We start from the raw sequence: 19,565 nt of genomic DNA on the forward strand, positions 1-19,565 counted from the left end.
GTCTTGGCACAGTGTCTCCACATAGACTGAATAAAAAAGTTTCATTTTAGTCTGTTTGATTAACATTAACAATAAAAACAAATCAGTTACTCACGTGTCAACATATTTACTATCCATTTTTACTACTTAATTGCAAAGAAGCAGTGGAAGAAAGACTGAAGCAGTATCAGTGCCACGATGTAAAATTCAAAGTAAAAGTCCTGCATTCAAAATTGAAAAAAGTACTGTATTACCAGCAGATTATAGCATGTAATCATTAAGTAAAATGAGCCCTTTTCAGAGTAGAGGTTGGTCATTTGCTTATAAGTAAAATCTGAATCTGGTATAAGTAACTAGTAACTATTGATGTGAGATGAAGTCAAAAGAGCATTTTGCCTTCTGAAATGTTGTGGGGTACAAGTTCAAAGTGGTATGAATTACTTGTAAAGTAAAACTACATCAAAACTGTACCTTATTATACAATACTTGAGAAAGTGTAATTATTTTCCACCATTGAAAGTTATTAGTCTTTGCAACTGCAGCCCTGTTCCCAACATTTATCCACTGCTTATGTGCTTTTTTATTTATTGTTACAATAGACTGATGTGTATTTGGTGGTAATGGATCCAAGTTTCAAAATATTTTGAATTGTTATTGTATATGATTAACTTGACATAAATGATGTTGGACCTTTTTACCTTTGCAGAATAATGTGAAGAGTAAATGTACTGTATAGATCTTCCAGTTCACATGTTAAAACTGTGGTTCATGAAGATTTTGAGAGCAGGGATTCAGTGTCCAAGCAGCTTTTTCTGTATGGGCTTATCACTGGTTTATTTTTGCAGTATATAGCTTCTTCACACTTTCCTGTTATATTGTTTAGTTTGCTGACCAGTTTTTTTAGGCTTCAGTGTAAATAAAACAAGTGAATGTAAGATCATTTAAAATAAACCATGCCCCCTCAACATGTGCAAAATGCATCTGAGTTGCTGCAGGGGAAAAAAATAAAAAAAAACAAAAAGCAAAATTGTTTATTGTTTTGAGCAGGAGTCAAAATTCACACTTCCACTCCTGCAGCTGAACTTTCCCAGACACAGAGGGAGAGACAGGGGCAGAGGGAGAGGTACAGAGACAGGGTCCCACTGAGGGAGTGTGTGTGTTTTCAGGGGCAGTGGCCTCTGCCTTAGACACTGATGGTTTGTGAGAATCTGCAGAGGTGTCACTTTACACCTCTGTGGCCTGGCCTGGACTTATAAACCAGTGCGAGGGAGCTGAGCAGCACTCACAGCTTCCCAGTCTCTCCAGTAAGACCACCGAGTCTCTCCACACAACATGGATACCTCCTCGGTCCCTCTGCTCAACTACGGCCTGCAGTACCAGTGGTGCTCCGACTCAGACATCTCTAGCATCTCCTCTCCAGAAACCCTCTCCCCTGTCCACTCTATGGACTCCAGCCTGTCTCCTTCCTACCAGCAGCCTCCTCAGTCCATCCCTAAAGCAGCTAAAACTGGATATTCTCAGAGCCTCAAATCCTCGCCCTGCTCCCTGTCTGGACGTGGCCGGAAGTCGGGCCGAGCCACCCGGATCCGCAGCAAACAGAGGGAGAGCGCCAGCGAGAAGGAGAAGCTGAGGATGAGGGATCTGACCAAGGCTCTGCATCACCTCAGGTCCTACCTACCACCCTCGGTGGCCCCCGCCGGACAGACCCTGACAAAGATTGAGACTCTCCGCCTGACTATCCGCTACATCTCCTACCTGTCAGCCCAACTGGGCCTCAGTGAGGAGGTCCTGTTTCAGCGGAGGGAGCAAGGAGACACCTCGGCCAGTGACGCATCCTCACCTGACATCCTCAGTTACTTCCAGCACGGCTCCATGGGAGGTCAGGAGGCCCATCTCCAGAACCAGAACCTGACCCAAAGCCTGTACCCATCCCAGTGTCACAGCCAGAGCGCCATGCTGCACTCTGGGAGCTGTAGTTTTGGAGTGGATCAGTACAATAGACAGTACAGTGAAGCTCCTTTGGGAGATATCAGCATGGATACCATCCTGCAGTCACCTCCAACAACACAGCCCTCCTGTCAGGTATGTGATCATTTACTCATTAGAGTTATTAATGACACGGTGTATGTAAAATCACACATTCAGCATCAGTTTGTACAAAATGCTAACACATTTTCTGTTGATTTCTTTTTTTTTAAATACAGATGTGTGGCAAAGACTTCTGCATCCCGTTGACTCCAAGAGAGTATTGGGGTTAAACACTCCAACACTATACGGTCATCATCCAACAACAGAGACAGACTACTTCAGTTGTTTTTACTGCCTCACTGTGAATCAAGTAATTTATTTGAAATATATGTGCTATTCTACATTTAATTTATTTTGTCCTATGAAGTGTTCCTTGTAAATACTGATATGTCTAACAACTATTTTTATATTTCTTTATACCACTATTTATAATAAAATATTCAAATGTCCTCCCATTTTGTCATCTCTGTCCCCATTAGAAATAGTGTCTCTCCTTCATCACTCACACAGGTATTCTTCATATGTGCACTTTAGGTCTGAAAACCAAACTCAACTTTTGGCTAAAAGTTGAGGGGCTTGTTAAAGAAAGGGTACCTGGTTATACGAGGCAGGATGAAGCCAGTGAGAGTACCCTCTCCTGGTCACACAGGCACAGTGGCATCACACTACCTCAACAGTGACTTCTAATCTGGATGTAAACTTCAGTGTCAGTGAAGCACAAAATTACACAGTCAGTTCTTGTTTAACCATGTTGTAGTTACCATGACAAAATACACATTAAAAGATTAAATGCATGTTCTTCGTAAAAGAAGATGGGATTTAAATCTTGTTCAAATCTTATGCATTTGCTGACCATATTAGAGATGCTTAGTATGTTATATTATGACACAAGATAACTATGGAGAGGGAGTGATCATTTGCAATTACTAATTTCTGGAGCTGTTACCTCCTATTGACAAAAAACAACTCAACTCACAAATCCATAACTGCACAGAAGCTGTCAGATGGAGATTAAAACCCCTTAACATACAGTTTCCTCCTTTTTTTCACCTTAAGTAATTTTAAAATGGAATTTGTTGCAACATGTAAAAACTAAATACTAAATACTAAATACTATATTATATTATATTATATTATATTATATTATATTATATTATATTATATTATATTATATTATAGTACACTGGAGAAGCTATACATGATCCTTTGTGAATGTTTCTGCGATGACATGTTACATGATACAAATACCTGAAGAGTAAGATTTAGGAACACTACTGATTGGGAATCAAAGAACCATCATTGTAAATTCGTCTTGTGGTCTGAAGCCTGTGACATGTGTGTAGTCCAAGGTGAGCAGACCCGGGATCAGCCTCTGCCACCGGCTATCTAGTTTATTTAGTGTATCTTTGTTAATGTGGCTCAGCAAACACAGAGGGGTCCTTGGCACCGCTAAGTCTAGACTAAGATAAAAGATCCTCCCTACTCTTTACCCCTTTCTCTCACCTACAGCCCTAATTACCTGCTAAAGCCAACGGAGAGGCCTTTAATATTCATAGAGAAGTGTGGATCTGCATATCAGGCTGGAGAATTAGGCCTGAGTGTTTAGTTTGCCACATACGTGCAGTTCATTTGATATGCAAGCAGCAAACCTAACACAAAGCCTAATATACTAACTTAGGTCTTTCATCATGGTAAAGCTAATAAACTCTCCAGGCTAAAAGGGTTTGGGATGAAAGGGTTAGCACCGCAGTGCTGATTATTCACTCATTACATGTGAGTAAACACCGTCGGAGCTAATGTGGATTAAGAGAAGGAAGATCCTCTCCATCATCAGCCTAAGAGAGTTGAGAGCCAAGAGAGTTGACAGCTGAGGAAATTTATGATGCAAAAATAATTAACTGTTAATACTTTATAATTTGAAACAGAAAGAGGAGATCATAAATAAAATAGAATAAGTAATTAGGCATTGAGCTTAATATTTGAAGTTCCAATTGATTTTATTTTTTTATTTTTTTGCATAAAATCTGAAGGATCCCATCTGTACAAGCTTCAACCAAACATTTAAGTGGTAGAATTAGCTGCAATAAATGTGATCAGTCATTCTTTTATTACATGATAAATACTTTAACCTGTATGTTACAGTTAACCTGTATGTTACTGAGCAACATGTCAGAAGTGATTATAGATACGTATGTAACAAAAACATTTATATAAAAAAACAGAAATGTTGTTGTTTCCGGTGACTCATGGTGGAGGTTCAAAGGTCACCGTGGGAACTAGTCCTTGAGTCAGCTGTCAAGTCTGGTGTCACCTCACACACTTTCCAGCTCCAGTAAAATTTAAAAAAAAAAAAAAAAAAAAAAAAAAAAAAGATAAAAACACTGCTACATCAAAATCATTTTTACTGGAAGTTCAAGAAATGTTTCCTCAGAAGACCTTTATCTTTGCTTTGGATATTTTTTTGTCTAATTCAGTTGTCTATTTTCTTTGTTGTTGTTTTGTTTTTTGGGTGGAGAGCTGTGTGAGACTGATTCACACGTCCCAATCATGGAATTCACCAGGAGTCAAATGCGACGCGGTGGTTTGTGGGAACGCTGCTCAAGACTCAGATCCACAGTCCACACCTGACATTCAAATCCACAGTATCATCAGAGAGAATCCAGTGATCAGGAAATACCATTCACAAACAAAAAAAAAAATCCAATTGCTCTAAACATGGGTATGAACAAAACACAGCATTATGTGATATGTCAATGTATGTGATATGCTTTGTCTGTGTGTATTATAAATTGTTTTTTCTTTTTAAACTTAGTTCCGAGTTCAGTTCAAATCTTTATTGTCCCAGAACAGAATTATTTAGCAGCATGGCTCCATAAAAAATATAAAACAGGAACATAATAAAAACACAATAAGACAGCTGAAAGACAGTAAAGTGCTGGTACTGTACACACAATGTCACCATTCAGCACAGTCATCAAGGATGACAACGAGATTATTCTATCACCAACCTTACTGAAAATCTCAATTTAGCCCAATTCCTAATATATAACGTGCTTGGCAGTTTTTATTGATGCTGTACATGTGAGGATCTGGGTTCCCAGAACAGTGAGGCACTACTACTGTCCAAACAGGACGAGGTGCAAAGTCCTCACACCTCACAGCTGCCCCGGCACACTTCTAAAGCCTGACCTTACAGGGAATCAGGTTCCAGGGCAGAAACAGCAGCATCAATGTAGAACTGCCGAACCATGTTCAGTGTCACTGTAAAAGAAAAACATTTATATAGAGAGCTTGTCAACATCCATATATATAAATACAATAGTCAATGACACAGCATTGACTACTGTATTTGACTGTACCTTCAAGTTATGGCTCTTCTTCATCTATCTATCTATCTATCTATTTATCTATCAGCCAGTCATAAAAAATAATGTGGTGTAATGCGGTGACCATCTGTGTGTTTGACAGTGATTTTGTGAGGATATTATTGGACATGTTTTCCACTCACAGCCAGGGACTCACTAGATAAAATCCCTCAGGTTCAGAGACAGACCTGTGACCCAGGTATGGCCTCTGTCATGACAGGGTCATGTTCCCAGGCTGCAGGAGCGTATAGCGTGAATCTGTCTTCTTCATGATGCCCATGCGAGCTGCCAGGTCACACCTTGTACTGGAGCTGGCCTGTTTCCCATGGGACCCCCTGGCCTAGGTGTCAGCCCTGCTCCCAGAGCTTCTCAGGACCAGAGGTGGCTGCCGGAGGTGCAACCTCACACCTCCCACCACATATATGGAGCAGCTTCCCTGTCCCTCCTCACTATCCTCTGACTGCTTGACCAGCAACACACTGACAGCTCACTGCTCAGGGAAGAGCCTACAGCCACAGCACCGACTGCAACTAAAACTACAGCAGCAGCCATGGAGGTGTCCTACTGCTCTACTCTCCAGGAAAACTCTTTCCTCTTTGACTGTGAGTCCCTGCTGGAGAAATCTTATGATCCTGTGGCCTATGATCCAGTCTCGGACCCGGGTTACTTCAGCGCAGGCAGCAGCCTGTCTCCCACCTCGTCTGTGGACTCCTTTTGCTTCTCCCCCACCTCCTTCCAGTCTACCAGAAATGAACAAGAAGCCTTGGACTGTTTCATCTTCAGCAGCCCTGAAGCTCCTTGTCCTACCCAGGAGACACAGCCTCTGCCCAGTTCCAGGCCATCCACAACCACCTCAACCACAAAGAAATCAAGGTCCAGGTACCCAGGGAAGAAGCGCCAGACGGCCAGTGAGAGGGAGAAGCTGAGGATGAGGGATCTGACCAAGGCTCTGCATCACCTCAGGACATACCTGCCACCCTCAGTGGCACCTGTAGGACAGACCCTGACCAAGATCGAGACACTGCGCCTCACCATCCGCTACATCTCCTACCTGTCAGCCCAGCTGGGCCTCAGCGAGGAGGCGCTGGAGCAGAGGAGATCCTCAGGCTTCATGGAGCAACCCCAAACCCTGAGCCAGTTCATGGTTCAGCCAACAGCCAGCTACAGTCCACAGGAATCAGCCTGTAACACCATAAGCACAGACCAGCTGTCCTCCCTCCAGCACACATATCAGGTATGTTCACATCATGGTTATACATTTCAAAAACATTTACACTTTAAACAGAAGATATGCTTTACAATGACCTGTTTCACACTGTTTACAGTGGTTCTCCAGAGTGTTAGAGTTGAATCAGATCCTAACCAGAATCTGTTTTCTGTTGCCAGGTTTCTAGTGGAGTTTGCTTCACCAGCGAGCAGTACTGGACGCCTCAGCAGGAACTACAAAATGTCACATTCCCTGGACAGTGCTGAGACACATGACTGTCAGTCCACTCAGTTATTTTCATTGCAACAATGACCTCTAGCAACATTTATGGACAAAACTTCTCACTTTTGTTATTTTGAACAAAGTATATATTTCTGTCCTTTGTGTGTTTTTTGTATATAGAACTGTGTATTTATTGAGCTTTCACAATGTGAACAGAATAAAGATTATTATTCATTAAAAAAAAAACTCTTGGGCTTGTTGTTATGTTTACTCTTTTTCAACCCAAATCTTACAAACTACACATATGTAATCATGCAGACTTGGCGTTTTACTCCACTTCCTTACACAAACACTGCAGCTGTCAGGACAATGAGGTGTTAAACAGGGAGCCCATCCCCTCTGAAGACTTAGAGGAAAGACCCCTACTGAGAGGTGGTGGCAGCTGAACTAGGACCAGTTAATTGGCACCTTTTTCCTCTCCTGTGTAAACACGTCTGGTGCTCGTGAGCCTGGAAAAACCCTCATGACAAAAAAAAGGGCCCTGGACTGCGTTCAGAGACTTGACCAATTATGCTGCCACCTCTGTTGTGTTTGGATCCATACATGATACCAAACTTAATATGGGCATAAACAATGTCAGTCTACAGTGTAAGCTGGCTGTCCCGCTTTGTGAATTGATGTTTTATACGGCTCTAATTTCAACAACATGATGTGTGATGTTGTCCAGATGTCTGCAGTTGCTCTACAACCTTTGTAAGATCCCAGCTTGGTTCTTTTTTGAATGTGGAGGTGCAGAATGTCACAATTTATACATAAATGGCTTTTATTTCATAGATTGGCATCCACAGAAGATGCATACATTTGGTGAGCACAGAATATCACGTGATGCGAAATTCTGTTATCTTTAAAATGATGTCAGGGTTTGACAGTACACACAGCAAATAACATATTTTTCAGATACAAAATCAGACTTGGGTATTAAATAGTCTTTATCCATAAAACGGCTTTATCAAAACTTTAAAAACATTTTTAAAAATCTCCATCGCAATTAGAATATACATAATATTTCATAATAAATTGGATTTTAGATGGAGGATAAAATCTGAAAACTGTGTACTGAGTGTTTGGGTTTTTAAACTGGGGAAGAGGCTTCACTGGTGAACCATTCAAGCACCTGTTTCTTGTTCATGGCCACCCAGTCCATGTTGGCCTTGGTTCTCTCAAGTGCCTGCTCAAGAGCCCCGGTGGCTGAGCCAAACTGTCCTTCATTGTCTTCTTTGAACCGCAGCAGCTGGAGAGGAACATGGTGAAATAATTAGGATTTAATTGGCAGATTTATGTATATACAGAATATCTAACAACACAGAACAACACATTTAACAACACTGGAATGTAACACCACTGTACATTTACTCAAGACCTTAAATCTGAGGTATTTGTTCTTTTCCTGAGTACTTCTATTTCTGTATAATTTGAATCTACTACTTGACAGTTACACTTCTTAGTTACAAGTTCTACGTTACAAATTAAGAGTTAAAGATAGAATATTTTACATACAAAAAAAGGAGGAGCTTACAAAAAGGTGATAAGTTTAAGTAATTTCATTTTTCATGCATAAATGCCAAACATTACATTCTTCCAGTAACTTAAATGTGGGTATTTGCTGCTTTTGAAAAAAATACCACAGCCACCACTGTTATCCTACAAACACTAGAATCAGTGTTATCAGTTTTAATTCCATCAGAAATAATGGACGTTAGTTGGGAAGACAGGGGCATTCATTCCAACAAACAAGACCAAATATAAGTAAAACTGTACCTGCTTGTACTCAAAATCAGTAGAGAACCGTTTGGTCACTCCATCAATTAGTCTTCCAAAGGAAAATGATCCACCACCATAGCTAAAGAAGAAGCAAAAATAAGAATGCTTTGATCATTTTGCAAACAACTGCAGACTGTGTAACCACAGATATCCTGCTGGACACAACATGCCAATCCTGCCTGTCGGATGGCACAAACCTATGTAAAATAAGGGGAAAACCCACTCATTGAATATGTGATTCCAGTTGGATCTGATAAAGTCCCAAGCCAGAGGCTGACCGATGGGGTTACTGGCAATGTAAGCAATGGTGGAAGTGGCGTCCTGCTTACGGATCTCCTTTGGGTCCAGACAGTACTCCAGATACCTGAAACACATTCACAGTGAGGACAAACACCAAACGTGCACCATCAAAACCCTGCAGTGATCCCTCTTTGTCAGCACAGGTTATCATATACTGATAAGAGTTTAATTTAAAAAAACCTAAGTACAGAAGCTCTTTTTATTTACAGCATGATGCAGTGTGCAAAATCACCTTAAGAAGAGCAAATGCAAACAAAGATAAAAGAGCCATTATCCAGCATGATGTCAGTGTTACTGACCTGTTCAGCAGCCAGGGCTGTTTGGTGCAGGACAGAGCATACATAAGTTTATCAGCTTCTGAAGCGATCGTAGCGTTCTTGTACATGGACCATGCAAAGTTCCATTCCTTCACTCCTCCTGCTGCGATTGCACTGCAGTACACTGTGGACTTCAAGTTGGCACTAATTCTTGAAGGTTTGAAAAAGATGGGAAAGAGTTAAGGTGGTGACAGCAGTGGCTAAGAGCAGAATCAGGGGGGTCAAGAACAACTATTGCACTTGACTTGCACTCTTTTTTGAGTTTGGGAAAGTCTGACATATTAATTCCTAAAGTGAAAATGAAGAGGACATGAAAAGGAAAAAATAAGAAATTAATATTGTGGAAAAGAAAGTGAAGAAAAAGAAAAGAAAGGAAGAAAAGAAAGGAAAGAAACTGTGGACATACTTGTTGTTAGCAGGGTTTTGCATCCACTCTTTGAACCAGCTACTGGTCAGATCCTCACAACCTTCCACTCCAGTACTGCAGGCCAAGGAGATTGCATTCACCTGATTATACCTGGACAGAGACATGAGATGATAGAAGGGTCAAGATTTAAAAGGGTAAACAGCCACGCTAGCGGCTACTTACAAACTTAAGAATAACAACAATGTATCAAACATCTATGGATGCAAAAATGCTCTTAAATTTAGAGCTCCAGAGGACTCTTTAGTTGGTTAAAAATATGTCCCAGATGACAGCAGTACAGAAACAGAGCCAAGCACACCTCTATGCTTGGCTCTGTAATAATAAAAACCTAATAATAATAATGATAATAATAAGAAGAAGAAGAAGAAGAAGAAGAAGAAGAAGAAGAAGAAGAAGAAGGAGAAGAATACATTAGCTGAAGCACTGTAATTAAGAATAGTCAAGTGCTAATTTGCAAAGAACAGAGTTGAGTTGAGGCTGATGCCAATGTCATTTGCATGTATTTAGTCATAAACTAAAGCACTGGACAAGGTAAAACATTAACTTGATGGTTCTGGATGACAGAAGAGCAATAAAGTGATTAGCTTACAGTTCACCATGAGGTGGTCACGAATTTGTAGACCAAATTTCAGGGCAGCGGTTGAGACATTATAACGAAATTTAATCCTCACCAACAGGAAAAGTTAGAGGATTACCAAAGTCAGGGGGGTTCATCCTCTGGGGACCAGTGAGATTTCAATGAGGAACAAAGAGTTGGACCAACCAACTAACTAACAGACCAATATTGCCATCAAGTTGCCACTAGGCTAAAAACTGCTGATTTATATGATCAGATGAGTACAAACTCATTTAATTCATTTGGTATCAAGTAAAATCCACCACACATTGTCAGTAGAACTGCAGGAGTGAGGAAAGGAGATGGGAGGGGAAAGGGAAGAAGTAAATAAAGGGTAGGGAGATACTGTACAGTAGAATGTAATCTTATCAAGATACGAGCAAATTGAAGTAAACACATTTAAGAGATACTGAAAACAGGGACACAGTAAGGAGAAGGTTACCTGAGGTACTGTTTGGGAGTTTTTTCCCAGTAACTGAAGTTTTGTCTTATCAACATTGTGTTAATCTAAAGAGATATGGTTTACTGTGGCTCAGAGTAATATAAGTTGTCAATCACAAAAAAAGTATATTTTTATTATTTTCTCCAACTCTTTTGCTTGTCGGAGTCTCATTATGTGATACCTCAGGTATCATCCTGTAAATGCTGTTAGACTCAGCTCTGGGTTTTTTTTTTTTTTTAAACAATTTATAACACTATGTAATGCAGTTTTTATTTGGTTACACAGGCTGCATCTCTGCTTGTCATTTTATCACCCAAACACACAAACATTATGGCAACATGTTCAAGTAACAATCCAATCCTGATACAGTGATCGTCTCAAAGGTCACTGCAGCACATGTGTGCAAAAGAATGACATAGACATGGTTTTAAACATCCTTACTGGTCAGTGTGCTTTTCAGGGACCTTTGTCCAGTTGAGAGTGAGATCTCTGAAGTAGTTAAAAAGAGGAGTGACCTGTTTCTTTATGTAAGCCTGAGGAATGAACATACACGTTTTGTTAATTTGTCATCCAGAAATAGTTAACTAGAGGCACATTTAATTTGCGTTGCATACTATATGATTTACTTACAATAAAAGTGCCAGCAACACCTTTCTGCTCTAATTTTCTAGGATTAGCATCAGAATTAATTTTTTTTTTATCAAGTATACCATTGTTTACAAACCTGCATGGGTCCATACACCTCGCTGCGGTCAAACATGAGGAAGAAGTAGTCCAAGTTTCTCCTGGCTGTCTGCCAGGGCATGTACTCTACTTCTTTATTGAGGAACTTGGTCGTCCTCAGAGCCAGAGTTGTGTTCACTATCTTTGCCCTGAAAAGGTCACATGCAATTGCTCAGCTCTCTCTTTCAATATTTGACAACAATGCTTGGTTAAAAAATCTGATCTCACCTTGCAAGGTTAAAAGCATCATCGATAATTTGAGCCCGATTGATCACTGGAATATCCTGAAAAGTGAACAGGAAGCTGATTTAAGAAATTGTGTATGTAGATGTATCAGAGCATCATTTCCAGTTGCAGGTGTTATACCTCATGTTGGGAGCTGAGCTTGGTGAGAAGACCCTCCCAGTTTTCAGAGTCGTAGTTGACTCTGTAGAAGCCCTTCATATTTATGTTGGCCACCAACCAGTCATTAACACCAAGAATCATGTCCTCATTTGTGGCTGTTTGGATGGAGGTGAAAAATGAATGCATCTTTTTATATTGTGTCATCACCCTTACACTGCACTGAACATACATCTGAAATAACTGTTACCTTCTTTGTTAACAAGCCAGTACTGTTGTTCAGGTGCACCAGTCTTAATCCACGTAATAGGAACAAACCACTCGTAACTGGAGCCACATCCATCCATACATATGAAGACAGTTTACAGAGAAAGCAGGAGTTCAGTATGACAGAGTTATATCTAACAGCATCCTGTGTATTCAGCATATTCACTGAAACATTAAAAGGTGGTTCCTACTTGAACTCTGAAGGTCTGTCCACTACAGAGTCTGGATCCAATAGGAAGTGTTTCTGGGTGATTTTTCCAGTCTTGGTGTCGATGGTGACCACGGGGAAACCCATCTGAAGGATCCATCGGTTCATGATAACCTCCACAGAATAGGGCAGCTTTATGCCAGCGTTATCCACTGCCTGGTAACAGGAACATTCAAATATTAATAACAGTACGACTCTTCATTGCTCCCTGCAGAGGTTTTCTCTTTTACAGGTCATCTCTGTCAATAATCCAGAGGGCAGCCATCAAACATGAGGGATGTTTTACACTGTTTTGATACTGGGTATACTGTAATAACTCAGTATTTCTATATTTTGGTTTAATATAAAGTGCCAAGACTTCTAACCTTTTACTCGATCTCTGTTTAAAGTTGCACTGATAAATATTTTTACGTAAATAATTTGTCAAAAGACTCATATTACATGTTAGTGAACTCACTGTAGGCTAACGTCTCCTGCCCAACACCAAAGAACAGAAAAGACAAATTTAGTGACTAGTATTTAAAGTTTGTTGCACTGCCCCTAAGTGGAAAAAAGATCCTTGACATCTGCTTTAATACAGTATTTTGCACCAAAGGAAAAGTAGTCCATATATTTCTATATGAAACTTTATTATAACCATCTATATGGTTGAGTTAACTGATCATGGCTGTATTAAGGAGAACATAGATACACTAGAAACAGCACATTTACCATAATTGTAGACACTTAAATTAAATTATATATAAGTATATACATATAAGTAAATTATATTTACATTCATATCCATAACAGTAACATAACAGTTCATGAGACCGACAACCGTGTTTAAAGCCTGATATGATGAAATGATGAACATGCTGAATATATTGTAAGGTTTGCATATTCTTTTAGCCTAGCAGTTAGAGGGTTTAGACTAAGAGATATTTATTCAGGGATTTACAAGGAAATATTTAGCTGTTTTTGTAAATGTTTTCAGTAAATTAATAATTCTCAACAAAGGTTTTGAAGGCATTTTCTCTTTAATTGGCTGTTTTGTGGAAAGAAAGCAGTCATGATGATGGTGCTGTCTTACCATTTGCAGATGCTTCCAGAGGTCTGTGTAGACTGTGTTTTTGTACTTGAACTCCTCTAAGTATGTCTGCAGACAGATAATAAAACCATGGGTTATACTCTAGTTGTGCTTTTTGAGGTGAACAAAATAAATTAGATGCAGTTCCGTTTCACCACACATACAGATTATGATGCTCATTAGTTTAATCAGCTGTACTCACATGGAGTCCTTTGGAAAAGACGGTCTCAGTGATGAACTCTGAGAGCATCCTGAGGACTGCAGCGCCCTGTAATAGAAAAAAGAAAGATATTAGCGGTGTTAGTGGATGACATAACAGATATGACAAAATTAATGCAATTTCTTGATGAGGATCACTGATTCATTAGTAATTTTAATTCCGTAGTCCACAAAGAAACTATCAAGAGTCCTTCCTAATTGGAGTCAACTGTGAAAAAGAGCACAGTTTAACTCATTCTTATTTTGTTTATCTTAGATCGAAGTCTTGCTCAGTGGGGCTTGCAGAGAACAATGCACTGGGGTAAGGTTGTTGTTGTGTGTTACCCTCAATTAAACTGTACCTTGCTGTATGTGATGGCGTCGAACAGTTCACTGATCTGCTCTGGCTTCAGGATGTCCTCCTCTTTGGTTGAAAGGGGATGGGAGGCGGCCAAAGCGTCCACAGCCATCACACCAATAATCTCATTCAGAACAATTAAATCTGTCTGAAAAATGCACAGAGAAATGTTTGTATTTTGTATTCTCTCATTATCACACACATTATTAAATGCTAGGAGCACATCAGGATCACAAAATGTGTTAAGGTGTTATATTGATTTCCACATCTGCATTGTCAAGACTTGGCTCACACTGGAGCATCTTGAAAAGAGGCACATCCAGTATTTAGTATCCAGCAGTTAATTGTCAACAGAGAATAAAACTCACCATATTCCACATTGGTTCAGCGTAGTTGGCTCCAAGATAAGAGACGTAGGTGGCAAATCCCTCATTGAGCCACAAGTCATTCCACCACTTCATGGTCACCAAGTTCCCAAACCACTATGAGGACAGATAGACCTTCATTTTACTGGCAGAAAATTTCAAAGCCAAGCACAAATACTATCAAAGATTTGATTGGTTGTTGAAGGGTGTTGTTCAGTGTGATACCATATGAGCGAGCTCATGAGAGATGACTGTTGCAACCCACTCCTTGTCTCCATTGGACGACACACCAAGATTATATAAAAGGGCAGTCTCTCTGTAGGTGATCAGGCCCCAGTTCTCCATGGCTCCAGCACTGAAGTCAGGAAGAGCGATCTGGTCTAAAAACAAGGTCAAAACAGGTCATTTTTTGACAGCTATAATTTCAAAAATAGTATCCATGTGTTGGTCTGTAGGTGTGCATTTGTGGTTCCTACCTGATTTCTTCAGGGGGTAGGAAGAATTGTAGTAGTCCTCAAAGAACGCCAATATGGGTCCAGTCTTTTCAAGGGCATAGTCTCCTTGGCCCTCCTCTATGGCCTTCCTGCGAGCCCAGATCCTGATCTGGACAAAAACAGTGGTTTATGAAGTAGACTTACTAACTAGAAAAAAGGGGGCCAGAGGTGAGCTTTGAGTCCAGCAGAGGGCAGCATAGAGCCAACCAACAGAGCAGAGCAAATTATGACAGCAAATTTACTTGCCTGCAATCAACAATGCACAATACAGCTAACTGCCAAAAACTGCTTAACAAAAAACATGGATACAAACTGAGTGAAACCATTTGAGCTATAATCTAAATCAAACCATGTGCTCTACAGCTGGTTTCCTGTCATAGCATTGATCATTTCAGAATTACTAGGAAAATCCAAATTCTGGCTGTAGTAGCCACAGTGGTACTGTATGTAGAAATATCAGATAGCAGTAGTAGTAGCAAAAGAATCCAGCATTAGTAGTAGAAGTGTGGTTCTCAAGGCTCATTATTAATTTTAGACATTCTTGATTTTAGCAAAATCATCTTTTCCCTTGTTCTGCTCTACAAGGAGCTCACAGATCAGAGTCTGTTTCAGCACAGCAGCTTACAGTGCTACAGTGGTAGTTAACTATTAGAAAAGAACAAATATCCAATGTGGCGTGTACTGCAAAATGACTGAGAAGCAAAGACTGCATAATGATAGCAGTGGCACAAGAATTCAGACAAAAAGTTAATAATTACCAAAACTTGGGCACTTGGATTCGTCCCAATGTAGGCAAAATCACAGACAACAAAAGCCAGCAAGTAGGTTGACATAATCTCTGTGGGTTCAAATCTTGTCTGGATTAAATTCTGGCCATCCACGGTGATGTTAACAGGGTCTGTGTGGAGACAAAGACAGCAGAAGATTTACTATATATGAAGAAATGAGGAACAATGCCTGTGGTATAATACAGCAGAGGATTTTATGTTTCTTGCTGCAGTGCTAAAAGTGTGTTATTGATGCACATTTGATTGACTGTAAAATGTTGTTCTGAACACTGAAACCAAAACTTGCCGTAGTTCATGGCATTGGACAGAGCCACGGTCTCCTGGGGGTGAATGAGAGTCATGTGGAAGACAGCTTTCATAGCTGGCTCATCGAAGCAAGGGAAGGCTTTCCTGGCATCTGTTGGCTGCATCTGAGTTGTGGCCACAACTCTGACAAAAGCAGACACCCACATCAAGATGAGAAATGTCAACACAAACCCCCACCCTTAGACACACTTATATTTAGATATGATTCCTATTCTGTGTCTTCTTGGTGTTATTTTGTAATAAAGCGGTTGTACAGTTTTTTTGGTGTTTCCCTAAGCCTGTCTTATTTACTTCCCCCATGTTGTCGACATCTGCACTTTCCATAATGTATTTCAGCAAACCATGGAAAATGGGCGTTAATTTCTTGTTTTTAGCTGAGATGGTTCATGTAACAAAAGGTATATTGTTTTTATTTCTTTTTTAATTCACTTTATTTTAATGAACTATTTTGTAAAGCAGGGACTGAAATGTGACTGTATGTTAAATATGACGCTAAAGCAAGCTATGATACATCTCTTGAATCTAAACTGAAATATTTAACAACATATATTGTATAACAAATAAAACTAAATTTCAAAAAACACAAATTAAGATTAAAAAGAACATCATACTTCTTCACCCCATCTTCAGAGTATTCACTCCTGTAGAATCCTCCCAGGTCGTCGGCCAGCTCTCCAACAAACTGAGTGAAGAGCTCGTACGTATTGCCAGCCTGCAGTGGGCTGTTGAGCTGGACCACCAGGTACTGGGTGGGAACCTCCAGCCAGGTTTTTTTCAGGGTGGGAGCAGAGCCTCCATTCAAGGCTTTCAACTGGGCATGGTATCCCTCGAAGGTGGTGAGGTTCAGCTTGTTGGAGTGGATGAGGATGAGGTCAGTCTCCCTCACACATCTGAAAACCACTGCGGAGTGTCCAGTGAAGATGTACAGGTCATCTGTGATGGGCTCCAGCCGGGGCCACAAGGTCACATTGTAGGAGATAGGAGTAAGGGAGTCTGGAAGTCTGTAGCGCTGCCAGGGCTCCTTTGGGACGGATGCCGTGGTGCTGCCCGGGGAGGTGGTGGCGGTAGGGCTGGTGGTGGATGTAGATGTCACTTCATTCTTGGACTTCTCCTGAGCGTAAACCACAGACAGGGCTATGATGGTGGCGAAGGCGGCGATGGCTACAACCACACAGGTTACTGCCACCGCTTTGCTGATGTACAAGCCTTTCCCCATGTCTCCACTAGAGAAGAAGAAGACAGACTAGGAAAAATGATAGCTATTTATGTCCTACCTTGTTAGGTTCAGTCCAAAGTTAAAGGTTGATCTCCTGGGTAGGGACAGCTCAAAGTCCAAAACAGTGAGTTGTAAAAAGAGATAACAGCGAGTTCTTCCTCATCTCTGAACTTTAAACCTACAAAATGACTCTGAATAAAGACCCTTTTTAGAAGCTGGCCTGTGTTGTCTCTGTTTATTCAGCACTGTAAATTGTGTGGCGGTGAAAATAAAGTAGAACCCTGTGTGTGTATGTGTGTGTGTAAACAACTTTCAAATGTCATGTGTATACAGATCTGGCTATTTGATAGTGCAGAAGCATTGAATGATGAAATGGGCTCACAATGGGTTTACAAAATAGGATAAACTTTTATTTAGCTTCAGATGCTTTGAAAAAAAAAAAAAACCTAAATTTGCTGTGGTTGACCAAAACAGTTGAGGCTTTAAGAAATGTGACATTCCAGTGGTTGAACTGAACACACACATTTCACTTGTGACGCTCATTTCAACGAAAATGTCTTCCTGAAATCTTTACAGAACAAAAAAAATTAGTGAATGATTACTTACATAACTTCACGGATTGTACCAACAATCAACAATCAAAACAGATGTATCCACATTAAACTGAGCTGAGTGAAGGACGATTGATCGGACAGCCTGACATCTCTCATTATGAGAAAATATAAAACCAAGCAACATAGCATGAGGACATGACAAGTTTAGTGAGTCATGTCCTCATGCTATGTTGCTTGGTTTTAGTTTGAGTCAGAAGCTGTATTGCCGTATCTACACAGGCTACTTAGTGGTCACAGGGCTGAAAGTCTGGTAAGACACCCCCCCCCCCCCCCCCCCCCCCCCCAAAAAAAAATTGTTACAACACGCTAAAGAGCCACATCAAATGCAGACTGACAAACACCAAATGACAGTAAGATGCAATGGCAGCAAATCATTTTTCTTACCTTGCATTTAGGTGGTTTTGTCTCAGATTCAGTGGCCTCTTCACCTTCAGATGGTGGACTCTTATTTTAAAGCAGTGTTGTCTGCCACACTGTTAGAGTTATCATTTGAATATGTGTTCTGAAGCTGAGCTCCAGTTTGTTGACAAAGGGGAATACTAGTTATACCAGTTCAGACAAAATATTCAAATTCCCCAGAAGACTTGGGTTGAGTCTGTCCAAATGATCCAGTAGGATATTGCACAATACTCCATCACAGGATGTATATTTTCTGTGGCTCATCTTGAACATGTTGTGTCTCGTCTTGAGTATTTATATGGTATCATGCTTTTGAATGTTGGTATTTCTCAAGATCAGAATACAGTTGTACTCTATGATCAGCCATGGTATTCAAGTTAAACCATGTGTCAAAACAGCTGAGGTTCTTTTTAAAAGGTCACTTGAACACAGACATTCGAGGCTTTTTTTTTTTTTTAATGGATCTTTGTTGTAAGGATTTCAGCAAGTAATATGTTCCATGCTACAAGAGTTGTTGCAGGAATGCTTAGTACATTTTTGGAACAACAAGATCTTCTTTGCAAAGTGGCATTTCAAAGTGTTTAGCTTCTGCCTCTAAGGCTCAGTAGCTTTGGGGAAATCCTGTGCCACATTAGTATGAAGAGCAGTGAAATCATACTGGACACTGGAAGCCTTGAAAAGCAACAGAAAAGCGTGGCACATCAGGCAGAAAGGTTTCCCATTAAGTGGAACAAGATATGAGCTCCCACTTTGTAAAAAATGCTCTGTGCTCTCCGTCATATTTGCACTCAGCGGTACAGTTGCTTGCCATGTTGTTAAAGTGATTCCACACCATCACTTAAAATACAATGGCCACAAACCTCAAAGAGCCCCCAAAACAACAGATAATACACTTCTCAAAGACCATTCTCATCCAGGTCATGGTTGTCTAAGAGTTGAATTGAGGACAGCTGGAATTAGAGAAATCATCCCTCAACAAGAGGAGGGGGTGGGGGGTGTACAACATCATGTACACCCCCACCCCACGCTGTTCTTTCTTCCCTTCGCAAGAGCTTAAACAACCATTCACACTTGGCCTCATGTGACTCCAAAGACTGTCTACACTTGGCCTCAGGTTGTTCCAATGACTCTAATGACAATCATTACAACAGCCAGGAACACCAACAAACCAAGTGACATCAGTGGCATTGATAACGACCTTACAGAGGTTAAATACGAGGAGTGATTGATAAGTTTGTGGCTTATAACTTGTACATTTATAACTTGTTTGTCCCGATTTGATCTGATTTGATTTAATCACTGTCAGACAACAACCTCTTCCCCAAGATGAAGAAGGAGCTCATTAGTCATTTTAACAGTGATGATCACGTCATTGCTGCTGTGGGCCACTTTCTGGGGGTCCAAGACGCCAACTTGGAGATCCACGACTGCTGGACTAAGTGTGTAAATGTAGGAGGGGACTATGTTGAAATGTGCTAGGTTTTTTAAAATTGA

General features: G+C 40.5%; 3 protein-coding genes across 3 annotated transcripts; 2 read left to right on the top strand and 1 right to left on the bottom strand.

Moving 5' to 3' along the window:
- The first annotated feature begins 1,311 nt into the window (after window positions 1-1,311).
- On the top strand, window positions 1,312-2,237 carry mespba (mesoderm posterior ba). Its single transcript, XM_041038423.1, has 2 exons — window positions 1,312-2,061; window positions 2,184-2,237. The coding sequence occupies exons 1-2, from the start codon at window positions 1,312-1,314 to the stop codon at window positions 2,235-2,237; spliced, it is 804 nt and encodes a 267-aa protein (XP_040894357.1).
- A 3,685-nt stretch (window positions 2,238-5,922) lies between these two features.
- Window positions 5,923-6,845, top strand: mespaa (mesoderm posterior aa). Its single transcript, XM_041038434.1, has 2 exons — window positions 5,923-6,606; window positions 6,759-6,845. Exons 1-2 carry the CDS (start codon window positions 5,923-5,925, stop codon window positions 6,843-6,845), a joined length of 771 nt encoding a protein of 256 aa, XP_040894368.1.
- Window positions 6,846-7,619: 774 nt separating this feature from the next.
- Window positions 7,620-18,193, bottom strand: LOC121184093 (aminopeptidase Ey-like). Its single transcript, XM_041041501.1, has 21 exons — window positions 18,057-18,193; window positions 16,454-17,065; window positions 15,823-15,965; window positions 15,507-15,646; window positions 14,731-14,857; window positions 14,480-14,634; window positions 14,258-14,371; window positions 13,894-14,037; window positions 13,536-13,601; window positions 13,337-13,402; window positions 12,248-12,420; window positions 12,040-12,116; window positions 11,814-11,947; window positions 11,676-11,731; window positions 11,449-11,596; window positions 11,166-11,257; window positions 9,646-9,756; window positions 9,222-9,389; window positions 8,846-8,986; window positions 8,620-8,701; window positions 7,620-8,092 (listed from the first exon to the last, which is right to left on the bottom strand). The coding sequence occupies exons 2-21, from the start codon at window positions 17,056-17,058 to the stop codon at window positions 7,934-7,936; spliced, it is 2,901 nt and encodes a 966-aa protein (XP_040897435.1). The 5' UTR covers window positions 17,059-17,065; window positions 18,057-18,193; the 3' UTR covers window positions 7,620-7,933.
- Window positions 18,194-19,565: the final 1,372 nt, after the last annotated feature.

Source organism: Toxotes jaculatrix, chromosome 1 (genome assembly GCF_017976425.1).
Source record: "Toxotes jaculatrix isolate fToxJac2 chromosome 1, fToxJac2.pri, whole genome shotgun sequence".
NCBI classification, from domain to species: domain Eukaryota; kingdom Metazoa; phylum Chordata; class Actinopteri; family Toxotidae; genus Toxotes; species Toxotes jaculatrix.

Coding starts and splice junctions, on each gene's coding strand:
- mespba (XM_041038423.1), top strand. CDS start 1,312: ATGGATACCTCCTCGGTCCCTCTGCTCAACTACGGCCTGCAGTACCAG. Junction 2,062..2,183: donor CAACACAGCCCTCCTGTCAG/GTATGTGATCAT, acceptor TTTTAAATACAG/ATGTGTGGCAAAGACTTCTG.
- mespaa (XM_041038434.1), top strand. CDS start 5,923: ATGGAGGTGTCCTACTGCTCTACTCTCCAGGAAAACTCTTTCCTCTTT. Junction 6,607..6,758: donor CCCTCCAGCACACATATCAG/GTATGTTCACAT, acceptor TTCTGTTGCCAG/GTTTCTAGTGGAGTTTGCTT.
- LOC121184093 (XM_041041501.1), bottom strand. CDS start 17,058: ATGGGGAAAGGCTTGTACATCAGCAAAGCGGTGGCAGTAACCTGTGTG. Junction 13,403..13,535: donor TCTTTTCCAAAGGACTCCAT/GTGAGTACAGCT, acceptor ATCTGTCTGCAG/ACATACTTAGAGGAGTTCAA. Junction 12,421..13,336: donor TCTGGAAGCATCTGCAAATG/GTAAGACAGCAC, acceptor TCCTGTTACCAG/GCAGTGGATAACGCTGGCAT.